General features: G+C 37.0%; 1 protein-coding gene across 2 annotated transcripts in view; it reads right to left on the bottom strand.

The window, feature by feature from the left end:
• ALDH7A1 (aldehyde dehydrogenase 7 family member A1) overlaps positions 1 to 19,020 on the bottom strand; it is a 41,963-nt gene that overhangs the window by 15,276 nt on the left and 7,667 nt on the right. For both annotated transcript variants that reach the window (XM_036734996.1, XM_036734989.1), the window contains exons 4-9: positions 12,341 to 12,421; positions 11,183 to 11,306; positions 9,755 to 9,887; positions 4,572 to 4,616; positions 2,685 to 2,762; positions 781 to 878 (exon numbers count right to left, since the gene is read on the bottom strand). In XM_036734996.1, coding sequence (XP_036590891.1) covers positions 781 to 878; positions 2,685 to 2,762; positions 4,572 to 4,616; positions 9,755 to 9,887; positions 11,183 to 11,306; positions 12,341 to 12,421 — 559 coding nt within the window. The remainder of the gene's footprint in view (positions 1 to 780; positions 879 to 2,684; positions 2,763 to 4,571; positions 4,617 to 9,754; positions 9,888 to 11,182; positions 11,307 to 12,340; positions 12,422 to 19,020) is intronic.

The following is a 19,020-nucleotide window of genomic DNA, read 5'->3' as shown; positions in this document are numbered from 1 at the left end:
ATCACCTGAAAAATTACGGAAATACTAAATCACTACTTTGTGACCCTCATCACAGCAGCTAAATCAGAAACGATGCTATGTGAAGGACACACTAAATAATGTCAGGAGATACCAAAAAAGCAAAACACCTTATCTCTAACATTAATGTTCCTTACTCTGACCCCAATGAATAACACTTTTCCTTTTCACTAATCCATAAGAGATCTGAAAGAAAAGCAAGGTTTTATTTCCCCTTCTTCAGCAAAATCTATTCAGATCTTGTGTCTAAGACGTTTGCTCAGCAAAATTAAAATATGACTCCTATAATACTCCTGAGTCCTCTAGAACTTTTTTTCAATTTGTTGTTATACACCTGGAAGGAATATTAGTAATTTGAGACAAGCTGGTTAATTTTTTCCCCCACTTGGCTACAACTCCTATTTACAGCCATGTAATTTAAGAAGTATCCATACTTTTTCCCAGTAAGGAGGGGATCCCTCCTTCCCAAACAGTGTCATTAACAACATCTATCCATAGATTTGACTTTAAGCAAATAGGAGGGTCGTCTGCTTCGCCAATGCAACTGAGGCCAATCTCATAAATGTCCTTCAGGAAAAGCCTGTCTTTGGCAACCTGTAAAGTTTGCTTTGGTGTCAGCTAGACCTAAGAATTCATAAGATAAGTATGCAACCCTTTCTTTCCCTTGGATGTTTCAGAATACCACACAGATTTCTACGGAAGGAGTACAAGTGGAGAAAAGGCCACATTCAAAGAAGTATAGTCACTAGAACATCCACTCACCAAACCTCTCCTGTACCATGACTGACACCTGTTTTCCCACTTGGGTGCTTCCTGTGAAGGACAGCAGATCTATCCGCTCATCTTTGGCCATTGCTGTGCTGTAAGAGAATAGCCACAGATCTATTCTAACAGATGAAATGGGGCACCAAAAAATAAGAAAAGCTTGGTCACCACTCTGTTCATCTGCATTCCCTCTATTTAAAGAATAAAAGCAGTTCAGCAAAACTAACCAACGCATCAACTGTGTGTAACCTTATATGTGATGATCCATACCTCTGAAAAGAAGGGAGGAAGTATATTTTCTCCGATCTTCTTCTATGGCATGTTTGATTATTTCATAATGTTCAGTTTCAGGTTTTCCTGGTGCCTATTCTTTTAATTAATATTACTGTAATCATTGTGAAAAATATTATTCTGGTTCTGCTTACTTTTTTACTCATTACTTCATATGCATTTCCATGCTTAACTTTGTATTCATCATATTCTTAACTTCTTAAAGCACTGCAATATTCCATAACATTCATATGCCATAATTTTTTTAGCCATTCCCTAACTGGTATTTTGTTTCTCTGCTGCTATAAAAGTGCTTCTATAAATGTATTACTGTATATATGGCCTTTCTTTCTGTCACTGGCTTATCTGTGTTAGATGCCTAGCAGTAGAATTCCTGGTTCAAGAGATACGGATATTTTCAACCACATTTATTTAAAAATAAATACAGAAATATGTGATCTTAAAAAAATGAAGTCATATGAATTGATGTTTATAAGTCTTCCTAGACATCTATACACCCAGTAATATTCCTTTAGATTCATGTACCACAATTTCTTTATCCATTTCCCTTCTTCATTTCTATTTCTTAACTACTACAAAAACATTGCTGTACACATTTTGGCGTAAATGGAAATTTTTTGTCTTTGGCCTTTTGGGGATATATGCTTAGCAAGTGATCCCTCTAAATCAAAAGGTTTGGACATCTGAGTCAATTTCTTATACTCCTCACTATATCAATAGTCCTAACTCCATTGTAACAAAGGATGAACCTAGTTCCTATAATGGTTTAAAGTAGTATGTTCCCAAAGTTGTAAGGTTGTTACTTGGAGCTCAAAATGCATTTTCCTATAGAAATAATGTTAGACTTTGATAGACTTAGCTCTCCTCAGCAATGCAAGGATCTAAAAGACTCATGATGGACAATACTGTCCACATCCAGAAAAAGAACGATGGAGTCTGAATGCAGATTGAAACGTACTATTCACTCTCTTTTTTTTTTGTTTTGTTTTGTTTCTTCTTTCTTGTGGTTCCTCCCATCGATTCTAAGTCTTCTTTACAACATGACTAATGTGAAAATATGTTTAATATGAATGTATTATGTGGAGCCTATATCAGATTGCACACTGTCTTGGGGAGGAGGGAAGGGGGAGAAAATTTAAAACTCAAAATCATATGGAAGTAAATGTTGAAAACCAAAAGGAAATAATTTTTTAAAATTTATAAAAAGAAAAAAACAATGTTCGAAATAGAGGTTTGGTTACAAAGATAGCTTACAAAATCCTATTCATTCCATAATATACCAAAAATATAGTATTTCAACCATCCATTAGTCAAGGCTTCATCTTTTCTGGGGAAATGCATTTAATTTCCTGGGATCATCTTTCAGAATCTGAGAATTAAGGGACACTTGTATGTCATCTAGTTCCTGAAACAACAACATGTTCTATAACATTTACAACAAGTGGTTATCCTGCCTTTACTTGAAGACCTCTAGGAAGAAAGACCACATAAGTTCCTAAAGTAACCCATTCTACTCTGGAACATCTTTAAAAGTTAGGACATTTTTCCTTACATTATATAATATGATATTCCTTAGGTCACCTTCTCATTGAAGGGAAGAACTAACATACCCAATATCAGCACCACCACATGTCATGGAACAGATTGCACCAGGTAAATTGTTGTCTTCCAAAACTTTGGCCACTATCCTAAAGAAAAGACGCATTAGTAAGTAAGTTTCTGAACCAATTTTTTTTTAAAAAAAAGGATCAAGTTTCCCCAAACTCCTACCTTCTTTACCCAGAATGCTTTTTCAAACGTTTATACTCATTTCCCTTGTCATTCCTCTGGAAGTGGCTTTACCAACTCATTATCTATAGATCTCTGTTCTACCACCAGAACTCACTAATCCATGCTGCTTTCCCTTCTAGTTTCTATTCCTTAATTTGTCCCAGTATTTTGATCCCTAACTGCTAGAAACATCTCTTGATAGCAACAAATGCCTATGTGTAAAGATCTCACCATAAAAATTTCCCAATCTCCAGATCTCAAGAATTAGAGTTAACAAAAATTAAACAAAAAAGAAAATCTATATTAGATACTGGTTGCTCTAATACTCATACTTTGACCTAAGGAATAATTAATGCCTGACACTTTGTAACCAAACATTCAAGATATCTAAACCTCCTCACCTCCAGAAACACAATACAAAATCACAGAATTAAGAATTAGAAGAAACCTTAAAAATCACCTAATACAACTCTTTCATTTTTTAGGAAGAATAAATTACATAGCAATATTAACTTACTATTCCAAGGTCACACAGTTAGCAAGTAGCATAACCAGCATTTGAACTCAAGTTCTCTAACTCAAAATTACATGCTAAGATATAGGACATGGAGAATTAAGTGACTGATAGCTACCTAGTTGTTTTTGCTTTTTCCAAGAGTTTATGTCTTAAATAAGAAAAAGCATTATGCATTAAAATTTTATCTTCAAAACCACTAGATTTTTCTCTTTATCATTCACATTCTGTCTTTAAGCATCTAAGTAAATATTACCTAAGTAGCCCCTGCATTTGGGGAACACGTTCTCATGAGAGCTGATTATTTTGCAATTAACAAAGGGAAGTTTAAACCCTCTTTCAGATTTTTGCAGAATACCAAGCTTACAGTTTTAGGCAATGACATCCACAGGCTAAGCTCCATGTTTAGATAAGTTACCTATCACATTAGACTTGAAACCTAGTACCTATCATATTTCTGTGGTTGGGATCAAATTTAAATTCAATCAAACAATAAGCATTTATTAAGCACCTACTGTGTGCTTACAGGCACTATGCTGAGCATGAGGAATACAAAAAGGTAAAGATAGCCCCTGACCTTGAGAAGCTTATAATCTAGCAAGGGAGATAACATGTAAACAAATATATACAAAGGAAGCCATATACAGAATATATAGGAAATAATTAATAGAGAGAGGGCATTAGAATTAAGAAAGTTGGGGAAGGCTTCCAGAAAAAGATGAGATTTTAGTTGACCCTTAAAAAAAGCCAAGGAAGTTAGAAAGTAGATTTGAGGAGAGAATATTCCAGGCATGGGGAACAGCCAGAGAAAATACTGAAAGCCAAAAGATTATAAGGTCTTATTCGTGGAACAGCCAGAAAGCCAGTGGATCAAAGAATATGTGGCAGGAAATAAGGTACAAGAAGACTGAGAAGCTAAGAGGGGGCCAAGTTATAAAGAACTTTGAAAGCCAAACACAGCATTTTGTATTTGATCCTGAAAGCAATAGGGAGCCACCGAAGTTTATTGGGGAAGGGGAATGGAGAGGAAGGGGTGGTAGGGAAAGAACAATGTTCAGACCTATTCTTTAGAAAAGCACAGTTTATCATTCAGTTATCCATGTAGGCAGAGAAATATACTTTGTATACTTAGTACCTAGGCACTGAAGGTGGTGGGAAGGGAACAACCACGGCCCCCAGACTAAAGAAATTTACATCACACCCACATACTTACTTTGTGACAGCTACACTAATGAGTGGAGTTGTTGGTGCTCCTTTCCTTTAGAAGAAATGAAGAAATTTAATTTTGTTTAGTCATTTGCTATAAAAAACAAAAATGAAGTCATTCATGAGAAGCAAGTCGCTTCCAACGTTATTTTTAAATGAAAGTGAGTGAACTTAGTGACTAAATTAAGAATCTACTGCTAGATTTAAGCTCCTTAAGGTCCCTCCAAAAGGTTACAAGTATTCTTAGACAGAAACAACAAATATCACCTTCAATCCACCTCCCATGTTGGGCCAATAGTTTCCTAGGTGACTTAAATTGGTCTTGCTAGAACAAACCTGATTAAAAGGAAATCTTCCCAGATTTCCTAGTCTCAAAACACACCTGAGAAGGCTAAGGGAAGCAGATTTACTGTACTTTTCCACATCAGATTACTCTAAGAATAAGTAAGATGGTTGAATTGATAAAAATTGATAAGCAGGGAAACTGTCTTGCTCTTATCTGTAAAGATAATCTTTGAATACAAGTAACAGTTACAGAAAATATGTCTTCTCGGCATGCAACTAAGAGGGTAAATAAACAGAAAGCAGATCAGTGTCAATTATTTTGGTAGTTCGTTATTTAACTAATTCTTTCAGAGAATACTAGCAAAGTGAGTTATTGACCATTGGCAAGGTCACAACTTCTCAAGACCTTTTTCGTTCTATAAAATAGTTTGGGCTGAATGAAAATAAAAGCACTATTATTATTTTTAATCCTGAAAGTAATAAACTACTTGATAGTAACAACTGAAAGGCTGGGGAGTTCATGGGTTCAGACCAACTTTCCTCTGTCCATAGTTCCTACTGCACCAGATGATACACTATAAATATGGCACTTTAACTTGAAAAAGATCTGAAACTGACTTGTGAAAGTAGGCCTCAGAAAAGCTGCAGCTGGTGAATTATTTTGAAGGGGCGCAGCTTTCTACATTCCCACTAGTTCTTGAGAATGAAATCACAAATAAGTAAATGTGAAATTGGTGTTCCCCAATATATCAATCTTGTTGAACAAATTTGCTGGTTTTCAAAACAAGCATTTAAAGCAGAATTGACCGTACTTGAATTCTTTATTTCTGACTGCTTGGAGCATTTTTTTTTTTGCTTTGACCTGGGAGCTATGGATCTTGGCTTCAATATTCAAGAGAATTTTCATTTAGAGGTTTCTTTCAAGAAGTGACAGATGGCTCCTTTCTAGTTTCACGTTGCCCTCTGGTTCTAGGAGATAAACAGTTTCCTTTCATGATGTCTTTAAATATCCCTCCTTGATGTTTTCCTGCCAGTTGTTTTTCCTATAAGATGCCTTATGTTTTCTTCTATTTTTTTGACTTGATTTTAATATTTTCTGTTGATATATGGAGTCGCTGGATTCTATTTGGTCCATTTTAATTTTTACAGAGCTTGTTGCTGGGGCAAGGTTTTATACCTCTTGTGCCAAACATGCCTTTCGAATTCCTCCTTCTATAACTTTAATTTCTTTTCTATTTTTTTTTCCTCTGGAGCTATCAATTTTTTAAAAAAATTCTTTCTTTTAAAAAAAAGCTTGTGCTTCATCTCTTCTGGAAATTCTAGTTAAGTCTGTTTTTGAAATGTCTTTTTCATTGTAGATTTGGTTATGGATGTTTTAGAGTCATTCGTTTTCAGTTTGTGATCGGAGCATCCCTGTCACCATAATTGCTTTTAATTTTAATTGCTTTTTCTATCTTTGCCCATTCTTCTAGGCTACTTCCTATTGGACTTTATGTTAGGTCCAGGCCAAACTCTTTTAAGTAAATATAAATCTATTCCAGGAAGTTCTGCAATGGTTTATGTAACCAGTACAATGGCAACTGCATACAGGAACATTTGGAAGATCTCACTACACACAGGAAATCCTTCTTTGACTTGGACTCTTCATTGGATCTCCTTCAGAGAAATACAGATTTAGACCTGGAAAAGACACTTAGAAGGTCAAACCCAAGCTCTCCTTTTACAGATGATGAACCCGACACCCAAAGAGATTAAGTGACTTGCCCAGGATCACACAGGTACTAAATGCTGAGATAGTATTTGAACCTAGGTATTCCTTAGTCCAAGTCCAATGCCCTATCTACCACATCACATCATATCAGTGTCAAAAACCTTTAAGAAGCATGCATCCCTTGATGTTTCCTTTTAAACTTATGATCAGAGAGCCACTGAATAGGGTTATTTCTTTTGTTATAACTTCAAGGAATTTTGAATGACTGATTTTATAGATGATATCTTGTCAGAACTGAGCCTTTAAGGTAGAGTTCTGCCCTACCAAATCTACTACTTTTTCTTCCATTTATTTTTTGAAAAATATTTTAATCGACAAAAATCTATCTTCACACTCTTCCACCTGAACCCTCCCTCCTTTCCCTCCTATTTCCCTGTTTAATAAAATGTCTTTAAATACCCAGCTGTGTAGGTGTAGTTTTCCCTCCTTTGATCTGTTCAGATGAGAGTGAGGTTCAAGTGTCAGACACTTAACCCCTACTCCTTTTTAAATAGCTTTCTACTTGCATATCCAGATCATGTGAGACAATTTTTTTTCCCCCGAACCTCCCTTTTTCTTCCTCCCCAGGTGTATTCCTCCTCTTCTCTTCCCCAGCCTTGTGTAAATAAACTTCCTTTATGATCACTGATGATAAGGTTCAGAGAGGACGTGTATATCACCTCCCCGCATTTGAATGTAAGCACTTTATCTTTGTTTAGCCCTTTATCATTATTCATTCATGTTTACCTTTTTATATTTCTCTTCTTTGTTGTGTTTGACCTAGTCTTTTTATCAAGAATGCTTAGAAGTCCTCTCTTTTATTAAAAGTTCATTTTTTCTCATGTAGCATCAGGCTCAGTTTTGCTAGGTTAAGTTATTTTTTGTTCTAATTCCATCTACTTTTCCTTCTAGAATACTGTACTGCAAGTTTTCCTCTCCTTTATAGCTGTGGCTGCTAAATAATGACTTCTTTCTTTCTGGCATCTTGCAGTATTTTTTCTTTAACTCAGAAGCTCTGGATTTGGGAATTTAATGTTCCTGGGAGTTTTAATTTGGGGATTTCTTCAGAAGATGAACAGTGGAGTCTTTCTATTTCCATTTTGCCCTCTAGTTCTAAGAGATATGGACAGTTACCTTTTAAGATTTCTTGAAATAAGATGTCTAAGCTATTGGGGGGGGGCGGCATTCAGAAGGTCTAATGATTCATTGTTTTCTCTTCAATCTGTTTTCTTAGGTCAGTTGTTTTGCTATGAGATATCTTCTATTTTCTTCCTTATGTTCCAGTTTTTTAACTTTGCTTTTCTATTCTTCTTACTTCATGGAGTCATTGGCTTCTATGTGGTCCATTATAATTTTCAAGCTGTTGTTTTTGCAAGGTTTGTCACATGATAAGCTGTTAATTTCCTTTCCAGTTCATTCTTTCATAGCTCTCATTTGTTTTCTAATTTTTTCAAGCATTTTCATTTCATTTATAAAAACATTTTTAACTCTTTTAACTCATTTCATCTCTTCCAGAAATTCAAGTAAAAGTTTTGCCCAAGCTGTGTTTCTATCTGAGACTTTGCTTTTATGTTTTAGAGTCATTCTCATCTTCTGAGTTTGTGTCCTGAGCTTCCCTGCCACCATAATAACTCTCTTATGCTGGGATTCTTATTCCTTTCTTATTTTTTCAGCCAACTTCCTGACTTCAGACTTGATCTTTAGGTCTAAGCTCTTTGGCACTTCTGTAGGGAAGGTCTAGGTTAGTCCTATTACTGCTTTCTTGTATTATTTCCAGGATCTCAGGGACACCTCTTAGTCTAAGGACCTGCAAGCTTTCAGTGCTCCCAGAATGGTCTGATTACTGACCCCCTGACCTGAGTTTAAGTCTGAGCAACAGTAGACTTCTGCTAGACAGCCCCTATCATCCAATTGAAAAGCTCTTTTGGTTCAGAGTGGCAGAATTATGGGTTCCCCTTTAACCTGTGATTCTTGCCCTGGTCATTCCTCTGTAAGTTGGGCTAAACACTGGAAATGAGATCCTGTTCTACATTTGGAGTACCTGGGTTCCAAGCCACACTACTGCTACTGGCTTCAGAACTTTCTCCTTTCTTGGTTCACTTCCCAGGGCCTCCCTTCCTCAGAATACAACCACTGGTTCTTTTCTCAATCCACCCTAGGTCTGTGACTTGGAACTGAGTAGTGGTCACCCAGGCTACCAGTTCACACCTGTCCCCACAGCATTATCAAGGTATGTGTCTAGGGGTGCCCTATATGGACCTGGGACCTCCTCTTACCCTGATACACAGCCTCTCCCTGAGTGCTGGAGTGCTTGCACATATGCTCCTGGCCAGACTCCATCCCCAATGTCTGTAGACTTCTCCATCTGACTCTATACTGAGTGGGGCCAAACAAGTGACTCATTGTGACTCTTGTTGGACTACCCCATCAGGATTCAGCATTTTCTAGCTCTATTTAAAGAAGTTTTATGGGGAAGGAACTCAGCTGTAATGTTTCCTACCACTCTGCCATCTTGGCTCCACTTCTCAAGTGCCTTTTCATTAATCACCAAACAGCAGGCACAGTCACAGCTTATATTCTCTACATCTTTTAATCAATTACAAAATGGTAAATGTGTTATCCAACATTTGAGTGTTTTCCACTCTCAAATACTGCTTATAAAGCCTGCCTTTCCCCTACTAATTCCCTCAAAGAGGATGCCCTTGATTTTTGTATAGATGAATGTCAGAGATTTTATACAGACTGGACAATAAGTACATAGGTTGGTAGCTGATTTTCTTGGCTGCCTTTTTCAGTATTAATAAAGACTAAAGCTTTTTTGTTAAACCTTTGTTATTTTCCCCTCCTTCAGTTACCTTGTATACTGATTCCTCAACACCTTCACAAGTGTGATACCTCAAATGTGATGCACTAGCACTGTGCTAGGTATCAAATGGAACACAAAAAGGAAGTTTGGAGTAAAATCAGTAGATTAGTAGTACGTAGCAGTAAAAAAATTAGTAGTAAAATCTAGAGATCAAGAATGGATAAAATATTTAAAATTATAAATATAAACAAAGTAAAGCACAAATATATATAAAAGGCAGACAATGTTATAACCCAAATATTTGAAATTATTTTTTAAAAAAAAAGGAAAAGGAAACCATAAGTCCTACCAAAGGCAGACATTCCCACAAATCAGAGCAATGGCATTATTCCAGCCATACACAGCCACTGGGAAATTGAATGCAGTGATGATTCCAACTAAGCCCAAAGGATTCCACTGTTCAATGAGGGCATGGCCAGGTCCTGAGTGAGAAGAACAAAGACCCCAAATTAAGAACCACTGTAAAGAAAGCTTTGCATGATTCCCTCCTACTGCTAGAGCACAACCTCCCTAACTATTGTGGAAGCATAACCCCATTTTTAACTCAACTGAAATATTAAGAAATGAACATTTCTGCAGTCTAAGGAAGGAAATGTTATGAGTACTTAAACTTCTCAAGAAGCAATGCCCTCTTCTCCACTAATGCCTTCCATCTCTTTTCTTAGACCTAAGTTATAAAAGATCTGGAAGAAAAGCTAAAGCCCAAGAAAATGGATTACAGGTGGTAACCAGACACAGACTAAGAAACATCTTCCATTTAGTTTAGAACATTGTTTTCCTCTGGAGACATCAGAATAATGAGCCACCTAATGACATTTCCTAAAGGATTAAAGTACTGATGAGTGAGAAAAAGTCTCTTTGATTACTTTGGGGCAGGGATGACCAGTCAGTGGAGAACCTTTGAAGAGAAAGGTCAGAAAAAGAGTTGTTTTAGCAGGATGATTCTTCAGGGGCTTTCCCAAAAGATTTCAATGACTACTGTTCTAATAAATAAAAATCTACTACCCTCAAACTGTATTGTATACAATAATTTGAATTGTGCTCTATTCAAGATTCAAATAAACGTTGCTTCAAAAATGTCTTGTGTCAGACATCACATACTTATATAGAATAATAAGACATAATTGTTTCTCAAATGTCTAAAATGAATAGTTTTAAAACTTTTTCTTTGACACTACATTGTATTTATTCTACATGCATAACATGTACATGTTTTCCCAACAGAATATAACCTTCTTAAAAGCAGAAACTACTTCACTTTTGTATCCCCCTGCCTGGCACAAAGTCAGCATTTTTTTTACTGAAAAACAAAATAAAATAAAAACCTATGTGCTAACCTGGTATTTTTTTTTTAATTCTAGAGGTAGTAATCTAAATTATTTGCTTCTTTGTAGAACATCACAACAACAGTGAATGTACTTTCTAATTTTCCAGATTAAAATTTTTAAATACACATGTTCTCAAATGGAGAAAATTAAGTAACAAAATCCAGCTGATAACTACATAGTTAAGCACATACTAACAACATATGAAGAGTTTTCCCCATCCTTTTCAACAAGCAGATTAATTACACATTCAACTATGATGGTATCTAGAAAATTTTTGATAACTATATCTTCCTAAGTAACTCAATTTATTTGCTAACCTGACGATTTTACTAGAAAGATATATGATTGTAGTTAGCAGATTTTATCATGACAGTTTTTAACTTGCTTACTTTCTGAAGGCAAGATGGGTCCTCCAATCATTCGTGATAAACCAACAGCATAATCACAGATATCCACATACTCCTGAACTTCTCCAACACCTTCCACTACGATTTTTCCCATCTCCAAAGATACCTGAAAATAAAAATATGTATATATGTACTAATTTTAAAAATTTTAAAACATGAATGAAGTTTCAAACTTCAGAGTTTTAATTTTAAAAAAACCTAGAAAGGAGAAAGCAATCACACATTAGGCAAGGATACTATAAGAAAGGCAAGATACTTAAACCTTTTTGCAGGACCTACTAAAAGATTTGAAGAATGAGAGACAGAGGAAAGTTTGCCAAACACTTACTAAGTACCTATTAGTGGAAAGCATAGCATTAGGGATTAGGAAGAGACATATGTTAGGGTCTAAAACAAGGGTAGGGAGTGTGAAAATTCAATAGGATTTTTCTGTGAAGTCTGGATTCAGTCAAAGGGCAGCACTTCAGGACCTAGAGGGCCACAGGTTCCCCATCCCTGGTCTAGAAGGTATAAATAAATATTAGGGTCTAGTTTTTACCCTCATGGACTATACAAACCAGTAAGGAGAAAACATATACATAGATAACTATAAGACAAAATAATACAAATATTAAGTATATAAGCAGTGCAACAAACAGGGTGAGAGGTCTGAAAGGCCAAAAAAAATCATTAAATGAACTTCTGATTTCTTCTAGATTCATGTCACTGAATTCTTTTAGAATGAGAAAGTCTTTTAATGAGGTAGTTGTAGTTTTTTCCATTTTTAAAAGTACACTTCAATGAAACTCAAAATAGACTCACTTTATATCAAATCTTGTGTTATAGCTAGTAAGTACTACAGCAAGTTCTAGTACGTTCAACTTAAAATGTTTTTTTTCCTTATTTATTTATAGTAAGTGTATCCGTAGGTAAGAAATCAAGTTTTATTTCTGTAGAATCAATTTCAAAAGGTCAAAAAAATATATGTTTTATGTTTCCCTACCCATTTTGTTACTATCTGATCCATAATGTCCATTTAAAAATTATGTTTTGTTTGGCTATTAAAAATCACTCTTACATAAAACAGGAACACAGAGCAGCTGTAGGTTGGTGGGTTTGTCTTTTTTTTTTTAAGGCACATTTACTTTTAAAATATCTTACCAAGTTTCCTAAGATTTGGATCTTCTGTCGCAAGGCTTCCCCAATCTGTCTCACTATTTCTCCTCGTTTTGGGGCTGGAATCTAAGTAAAGAATGAAATTTTACTGACCAATTTAAAAGATAAAAGCATTTAAAAATCCAAAGCATCTCTGATTAGAAAGCTTTACAAAGGAATGCTAACACTCCCTACCTCTCACAGCCAGGGGGAGAAAAAGTTTTTACATAACTGATCACAATCTGTGTAGAGCTCCAGTATTTTTTACATGTAAATAAGAACTGTGATCAAAATACTCAACTTAAAATACTTTACTTAATGGCGCACATATGCTTTGATTAAGAGTCAAAAAAGAGGCAATCTACAAAACACTTTATAGAACTATAAACAAGTCTAAATTAATGGAAAAATATTAATTATCCTTGGCTACGCCGAGTCAACATGTTAAAAATCACAGTTCTGGGGCAGCTAGATGGCATAGTGAGTAGACAGAGCACCGGCCCTGGAGTCAGGAGGACCTAAGTTGAAATCCAGCCTCAGACACTTGACGCACTAGCTATGTGTCCTAATTAGCTGTGTGACCATGGGCAAGTCATTTAACCCCAATTGCCCTGCCTTTCTCCCTCCAAAAAAAAAGAAAAAAAAAAGAGCTCTAGCCTTGGTGGTAGGAGAATCTGGTCTTTGACACTAAACTGTGTGATCCTGAGCCGGTCAATCAAAAATTACAGTTCTATTTTTATCACACCATTCAAACTACCAAAGAATTACTTTACAATTACAAAGATTATAAGAAAAAATAATATTAAATTCATTTGTGGAAACAAAAGGTTGAGAATCTCAAAGGTAATCAATCATGAAAAACACGGCAGGGAGGGAAAGCTATCAGTACCAGATCTCAAACTATACTGATGAGGGCACAGTCTCTAGGAACCCCTTGAACCCTTGAACTCTCCTTGAATCTTGCCACTCGACCTGGCCTTGGCCTGAGGCTATAACCATTAAGCCCAAATGCCTACCTTGCCCAGTCCTCTATTGTCCAGCTGTTTCCCACCCTTAATCCTGTTTCCCATCCTTAATCCTGATCAAAATATCTATACCCTAGCTCTGTTACCCTAGCCCTTTATGGTCTGTCATTTCCATATAGCCTTCAGCTATTTTCCCCCACCCTGGAGTCTGACCTCATCCTTAAGTCCCTCCCTAGACCCCTCTTCTGGTCACCCCAGACCACCCCTCAATCCCTCCCACAACCTTTGTGTATATAATCTCCATCTTGCCTCCATGAGGTGGGTCAGAACCAATCTAGCTCAGATGGGTCTGGCCCTTTTTCCTTACAGGCGGCGCAAGGGGTGGGATCTCTCGGGGCAGGCTTATTTGGCTAACTCTTAATAAACTTTGTCCTTTCCCTTGGCTGAGAAAGCTTGAGTCGAATTCTTTCGGCAGGACCCGGCGTGTCGGTACTTTGGGGTGTCGAGCACCTCTCACCCCAAACCCTCATCAATACTATAAGCAATAGTTATAAAATGATTTGATTTGATTAAAACACAGAAAACAATGAGTGGAACAGATTAGATACACAGCATACAGAAGAAAACAAACACAGTAGTATAGTTGTCAATAAAATCCAAAGACTACAGTTATTACTAGTATGACAAAAACTACAGGGAAAACACAAACAGATATTAAGTACTGACCAACAATCTCACATGATACACGAAGAGCCAAATGGATACATGTTGTAAATGTAAAAGGCAACATCAAGCAAATAAGAGGAGCATGGAAGAAATTACCCTTCTGATGTATGGCTAGGGAAAGAATTCATGACCAAAGAAGGAAGAGGACCACAGAAGATAAAATGAGAATTTTGAATATAAAAGATTGAATGAATTTTTTTTTTTGCAAAAACAAAATCAATGCAGCTAAAACAGAAGAGAAACAGAGAACTAGGGTAAAAACTAAGTCTCATTCTGAAGATTCAAATTAATAAGACTAAGAGCCACTAATGAATACATAAATGATCAAGGGATACAATAGGAAGTTTTCAAAGAAATCCAAACTATCAAAATCCTGTTGCAAAAAATGTTGCAAATCACTAAAGAAATACCAATTAAAGCAACTGTGATGTGATCAATCAACAGTGTTAAAGGACTATAGAGAATTCAACAAGGATGAAAACTGGAAAAAGGCCACTGGATCTGACAATTAAGAGATCACCAGTAACTAGAGAAAGCAGTTTTGATTGAAAGACGAGATCAATAGCCATATTTTAAGCAGTTGAGAATGATAGGTGTAGACCTGAAAGTTTGGTTTAGGAGGCAAACAGGCTAGGTGATATCTAAATTCATATAGTTTATTCCCTTGAAACTGGTGGATACGTGATCATGGAATCAGAAGCAAACTTCTGATTAGCTGGAAGAAGAAAGACAAGGTTTAAATAACAATCCTAACTCCAGTCCATGATCTCCATATCATAAGAAAGGAAGTTCATAGTTGAACAAGAAAATTGACAAGGTAGTGTCACTTAGAGATTATGATCGCAAGATGCAAATGTCCCTGGAATATCAAGATAAGAGAAATCCCACTGTAATGGTTGCAGACATCCTGTCACCAACAGGAAAGATACTCCTTGTCAATCTTATCTGGTCATTGAGGTTGCTGACACAGAAAGGCACATCTTTTGAGTACAGCAAAAGCAGTTTGGATGTTTTGGATATTACTGGGGTTCAAATAATCTGAAAGGATTGTCATAGGAAAGGAAGTAGAGACACTTATTGTGGACAACACTCTCAAGGAGTTTAGCCACAAGGGAAGATTAGATATGGAACAATAATGGAGATGAAAGTGAGGGGACAGATGAAACAAGGGCATGATTGTGGGCAGTAGGGAAGGAACAAATGGACAGGGAGAGACTGAAGACAAGTGAGAGTGAGGAGAGAAGGGGCAATATACTAGAGAAGATGGAATGGAATGGAATCACTTGTGCAGGTACAGAGGTTTGCCTTGGCAAGAAGTGGAGTTACCTCTTAATGAGAGATGGGGTAAAGGAGACAGTGGTAAAAAGTCATCTGAGTAATATGAGGTAAGGAAGAGGGAAGAGGAAGCTTTCATTGAACGGCCTCAATATTTTTCTGTAAAATAGGAGGGAAGGATCTCAGCTGACAGGGTGGGAGAAGGAGTTATGAGAGGTCTAAGGAGGGATGAAAAGTTTCAGAAGAATCACAATGGAGAATAAGACAGTGAGTTGATAAGGGAGGCAGAAAAGGATTGCAGAGAAGCAATGAGGGCCCAGTTGAGGTTATACAATATAAAACTGAAGTGGACCTGATGGGCTATGGGCCCAAGCTGAGATCTTTGTCCCTTACTCCAAACGAGTTTAGGTCCCATTTGTCTAAAGGGCCCTGGAAAACCCCATCTTGAAATCTCCTTGGATTTCCCACTTGATCTGGTGTTCCCTTGAGGCCATAAGCCTTTCATTATCAAAGGCTATGCCAAAATATTTACCTCCCTACTTCCTACTTCCTACCCTAGATCCTATCAAAATCTCATTCTCTAAGTTCCTGGCATGGACCTCTAGTCAACCCAGGATACTGGTCATTCCCATTAAGATCTTTCCAAGATTCAACCTCTAGTCACTCAAGGCTACTGACCACTCCCAAAAAGACCATCCCTAGAATCCCCAGACTACTTGGCCACCCCTGGATTCTTCCCTCAGTCTTTCGGTATATAAGATCCAGCTTGTTTCCATAAAAGTGGTCAGATTCTATCTAGCCTGCTTACATTAGCGATACAAAGGCTCAAGGTTCAATCTGGCCCACTGACATTAGCAATACAAATGCTCAGGCTCATTAAGAGTCTACTCATTATGGGGAAACTCTAATAAACTTGGTTTTTCTTTGGCTGAAAGAAGGCTTGGGTCAAATTCATTGGGCAGGACCCGGTTTGTTGGTATTTTAGGGTCCCCAGCACTCCTAAACCCCAAACCACAACACACTCAGTCAGAATGACTGTGTGATTTCCTCCACCTTTGTTAAGCAGCATACAAGTAGGAGTGAAGGCAGATGGTGGGAGTGATTCAAGACTAAGGCTCAGCAGGGCACAGCTGGTTATAGGATAATGGGACCTAGTACCACAACAAAGAAGACCATGTAGAATTGAATTGGTTGATCAAAAGGTCAAGGTATGGAAAGCAGAAGAGAGTGACTACTACAGGGATCATGGCTGGGGAGAGAACTCAAGGGTCAAGAGACAGGAGATCACAGTGAGGACAAAGAGTAGGGTTTGGTATAGAAAGGCAATAGGAAAGATGGAAAGCCAATAGATTGTTATCAGTTAAGAGAATTTCAGAATTCTTTTTTTTTTGTGCACTTTTTTTCCTCCCCACCCCACCCTAGAGAAGGCTACAATTAAACACAAGTAGATACAGATAAACACATATGTATACATATCCATATGAGTGGGGAATAATTCTTGTGACGATTTCACAGAGAGAGATTTACTTTTTTTATTTCTAGAATAAGCAGGGGCTATGAGAGGATGGAAAGGACTTGGGATTTAACCTTGTAGGAATGTGATTACCTAACTCTCAGGAATTCAGGGCCTGGGGCAATAAGTACATACAGGTTGTTGGTTCCCTGCTCCAGGAAGCCCCCTCCCTCTTTCCTGTTCCTCCTCTTTACCTTAGCCCTATTACTGCCACATCAGCGGCTAGTCACTAAATAAGGAGATTTTGGATTGGCTGTGCTTGATTCCCTGGTTCTTTGTCTAGCTTTTCGAGCCTAGATTGTAAGCCTGCCTCCCAGCCAATGGAGAGGAGGGATAGTGGTAGGTGGGAGTTCTTTTGCGATAGGATATATGTTGGTGCTTTGCCTTTGTGATACACCTCCTTCCACTAGTCTGTCCTAGTGGAGGCAACACCCTTTCTCTCGAGAATTGAATAAATTATTTTCTGTTCCTCCTCGAGACACCTCTTTGTTTTATGAATTTTTATTTCATATTTGTATGGATCTTGTACCCCACACACATACTATTAATTTTATGAGTTCTTTATCTGGAGGTAGATAACATCTTCATTGGTCCTTTGTAAGTTGAGTATCATACTCAAGATGAATTAGCCATTCACAGTTTTTCTTAGGACAAAGTTTTTGTTACTATGTACAACATTCTCTTGATACTGCTCATTTCACTTTTCCTGGTTTCATGAAAGTCCACATTTTTCTAAAATCAACTGGCTCATCGTTTCTTATAGTACAGTAGTATTCCATCACAATCATGTACCATAACTTGTTTAGCCACTCCCCAATTGAAGGACATCTATCATTTTAGCCAATCTGATAGGTGTAAGGTGATATCTCAAAATTGTTTTAATTTGCATTACCCTAATTAATAATGATTTGGAGCATTTTTATATAACTATACATAATTTGGATTTCTTCACCAAAAAACTGTCTGTTCATATCATTTGACCATTTATCAATTGGGGAATGACTTGTATTCTGATAAATTTGACAAAGTTATTTATATATGAGATTGGAGACCTCTACCTGAGAAACTGTCTTTAAAAATTTTGTCCCAAGTGGTTTGCCATTTCCTTTTCCACCTCATTTTACAGATGAGGAAACGGAAGCAAACAGCATTAAGTGACTGGCCCAGGGTCACAAGGCTAGTGTCTGAGGTCATATTTGAACTCGGGAAGATGAATCTTTCTAACCTGAGTCCCAGTATCTACTGTACCACCCGAGCCTCCTAGCTGCCCTTACTTTAAGCTTAGGGAATCTATTTTCTGACCTCATTTCTTTTGTTGTTGTTGTTCAGTCATGTCCAACTTTTGGTGACTCTGTGGACTATACTCCATGGAGCTTTCTTGGCAAAGATCCTGGAGTGGTCTGCCATTTTCTTCTCCAGTGGATTATGTCAAACATGGTTAAGTGACTAGCCCAGGATCACACAGAGGGTAAGTACCTGAGGCCAAATTTGAACTCAGATCTTCTTAAGTCCAGGCCCAGCACTCTATCCACTGAGCCATCTAACTGTTTAAACTCATTTCTAGCTGTTATAATTGGTTTTTTTTTAATTTTTGAATAAAACTTCCCTTGAAATATTTGTCTCTACTAAACTATAGAGAAATTAGATTAGTCCATGATAGCTAGAAGCAACTAATGTAGAGATGAAAACTTACTTCTTACTGAAGCTTCCCCTTTGCTGATAAGGTAAAGGTATGGAGAGCATATTAACCGTGTGCACATGTGTATACTGATTACTTTCCTAAATACATATATATGTGTGTATATGTATATATATATATATATATATGTATATACACACACACATACACACATCCACTTTTGCCTTTTAGTTTTTCTATTTTAACATTACTTGCTAGCACAGCTACATGACTCACTATTACTGCCTACTGCTGAACTCTCTTGCCTCTCAAAAGCCAAAGTCCAAGTGAAGGTTCTACCCGCTGCATCCTCTCATATCCAATAATGACCATTTCTTGGGTTTTGCTTGCTTCCTTTTCCAAACCACCACCTTTTCCAACAACCACCTCCCACCTATATGAGATTCAAAAGAAATGATAACAGATGTGGCAGCTATAAAAAGGAGCAAGTTGCTGAAAATATAACTTTAGCTATCAGTCATTATTCTTAGGGCAGAAGCAGAAACGAAATACAATCACAGTTTCTGAA

Source organism: Trichosurus vulpecula, chromosome 1 (assembly GCF_011100635.1).
Source record: "Trichosurus vulpecula isolate mTriVul1 chromosome 1, mTriVul1.pri, whole genome shotgun sequence".
NCBI lineage: Eukaryota > Metazoa > Chordata > Mammalia > Diprotodontia > Phalangeridae > Trichosurus > Trichosurus vulpecula.
The sequence above is the reverse complement of the archived record's forward strand: the minus strand, read 5'-3'. Positions and strand labels throughout refer to the sequence as shown.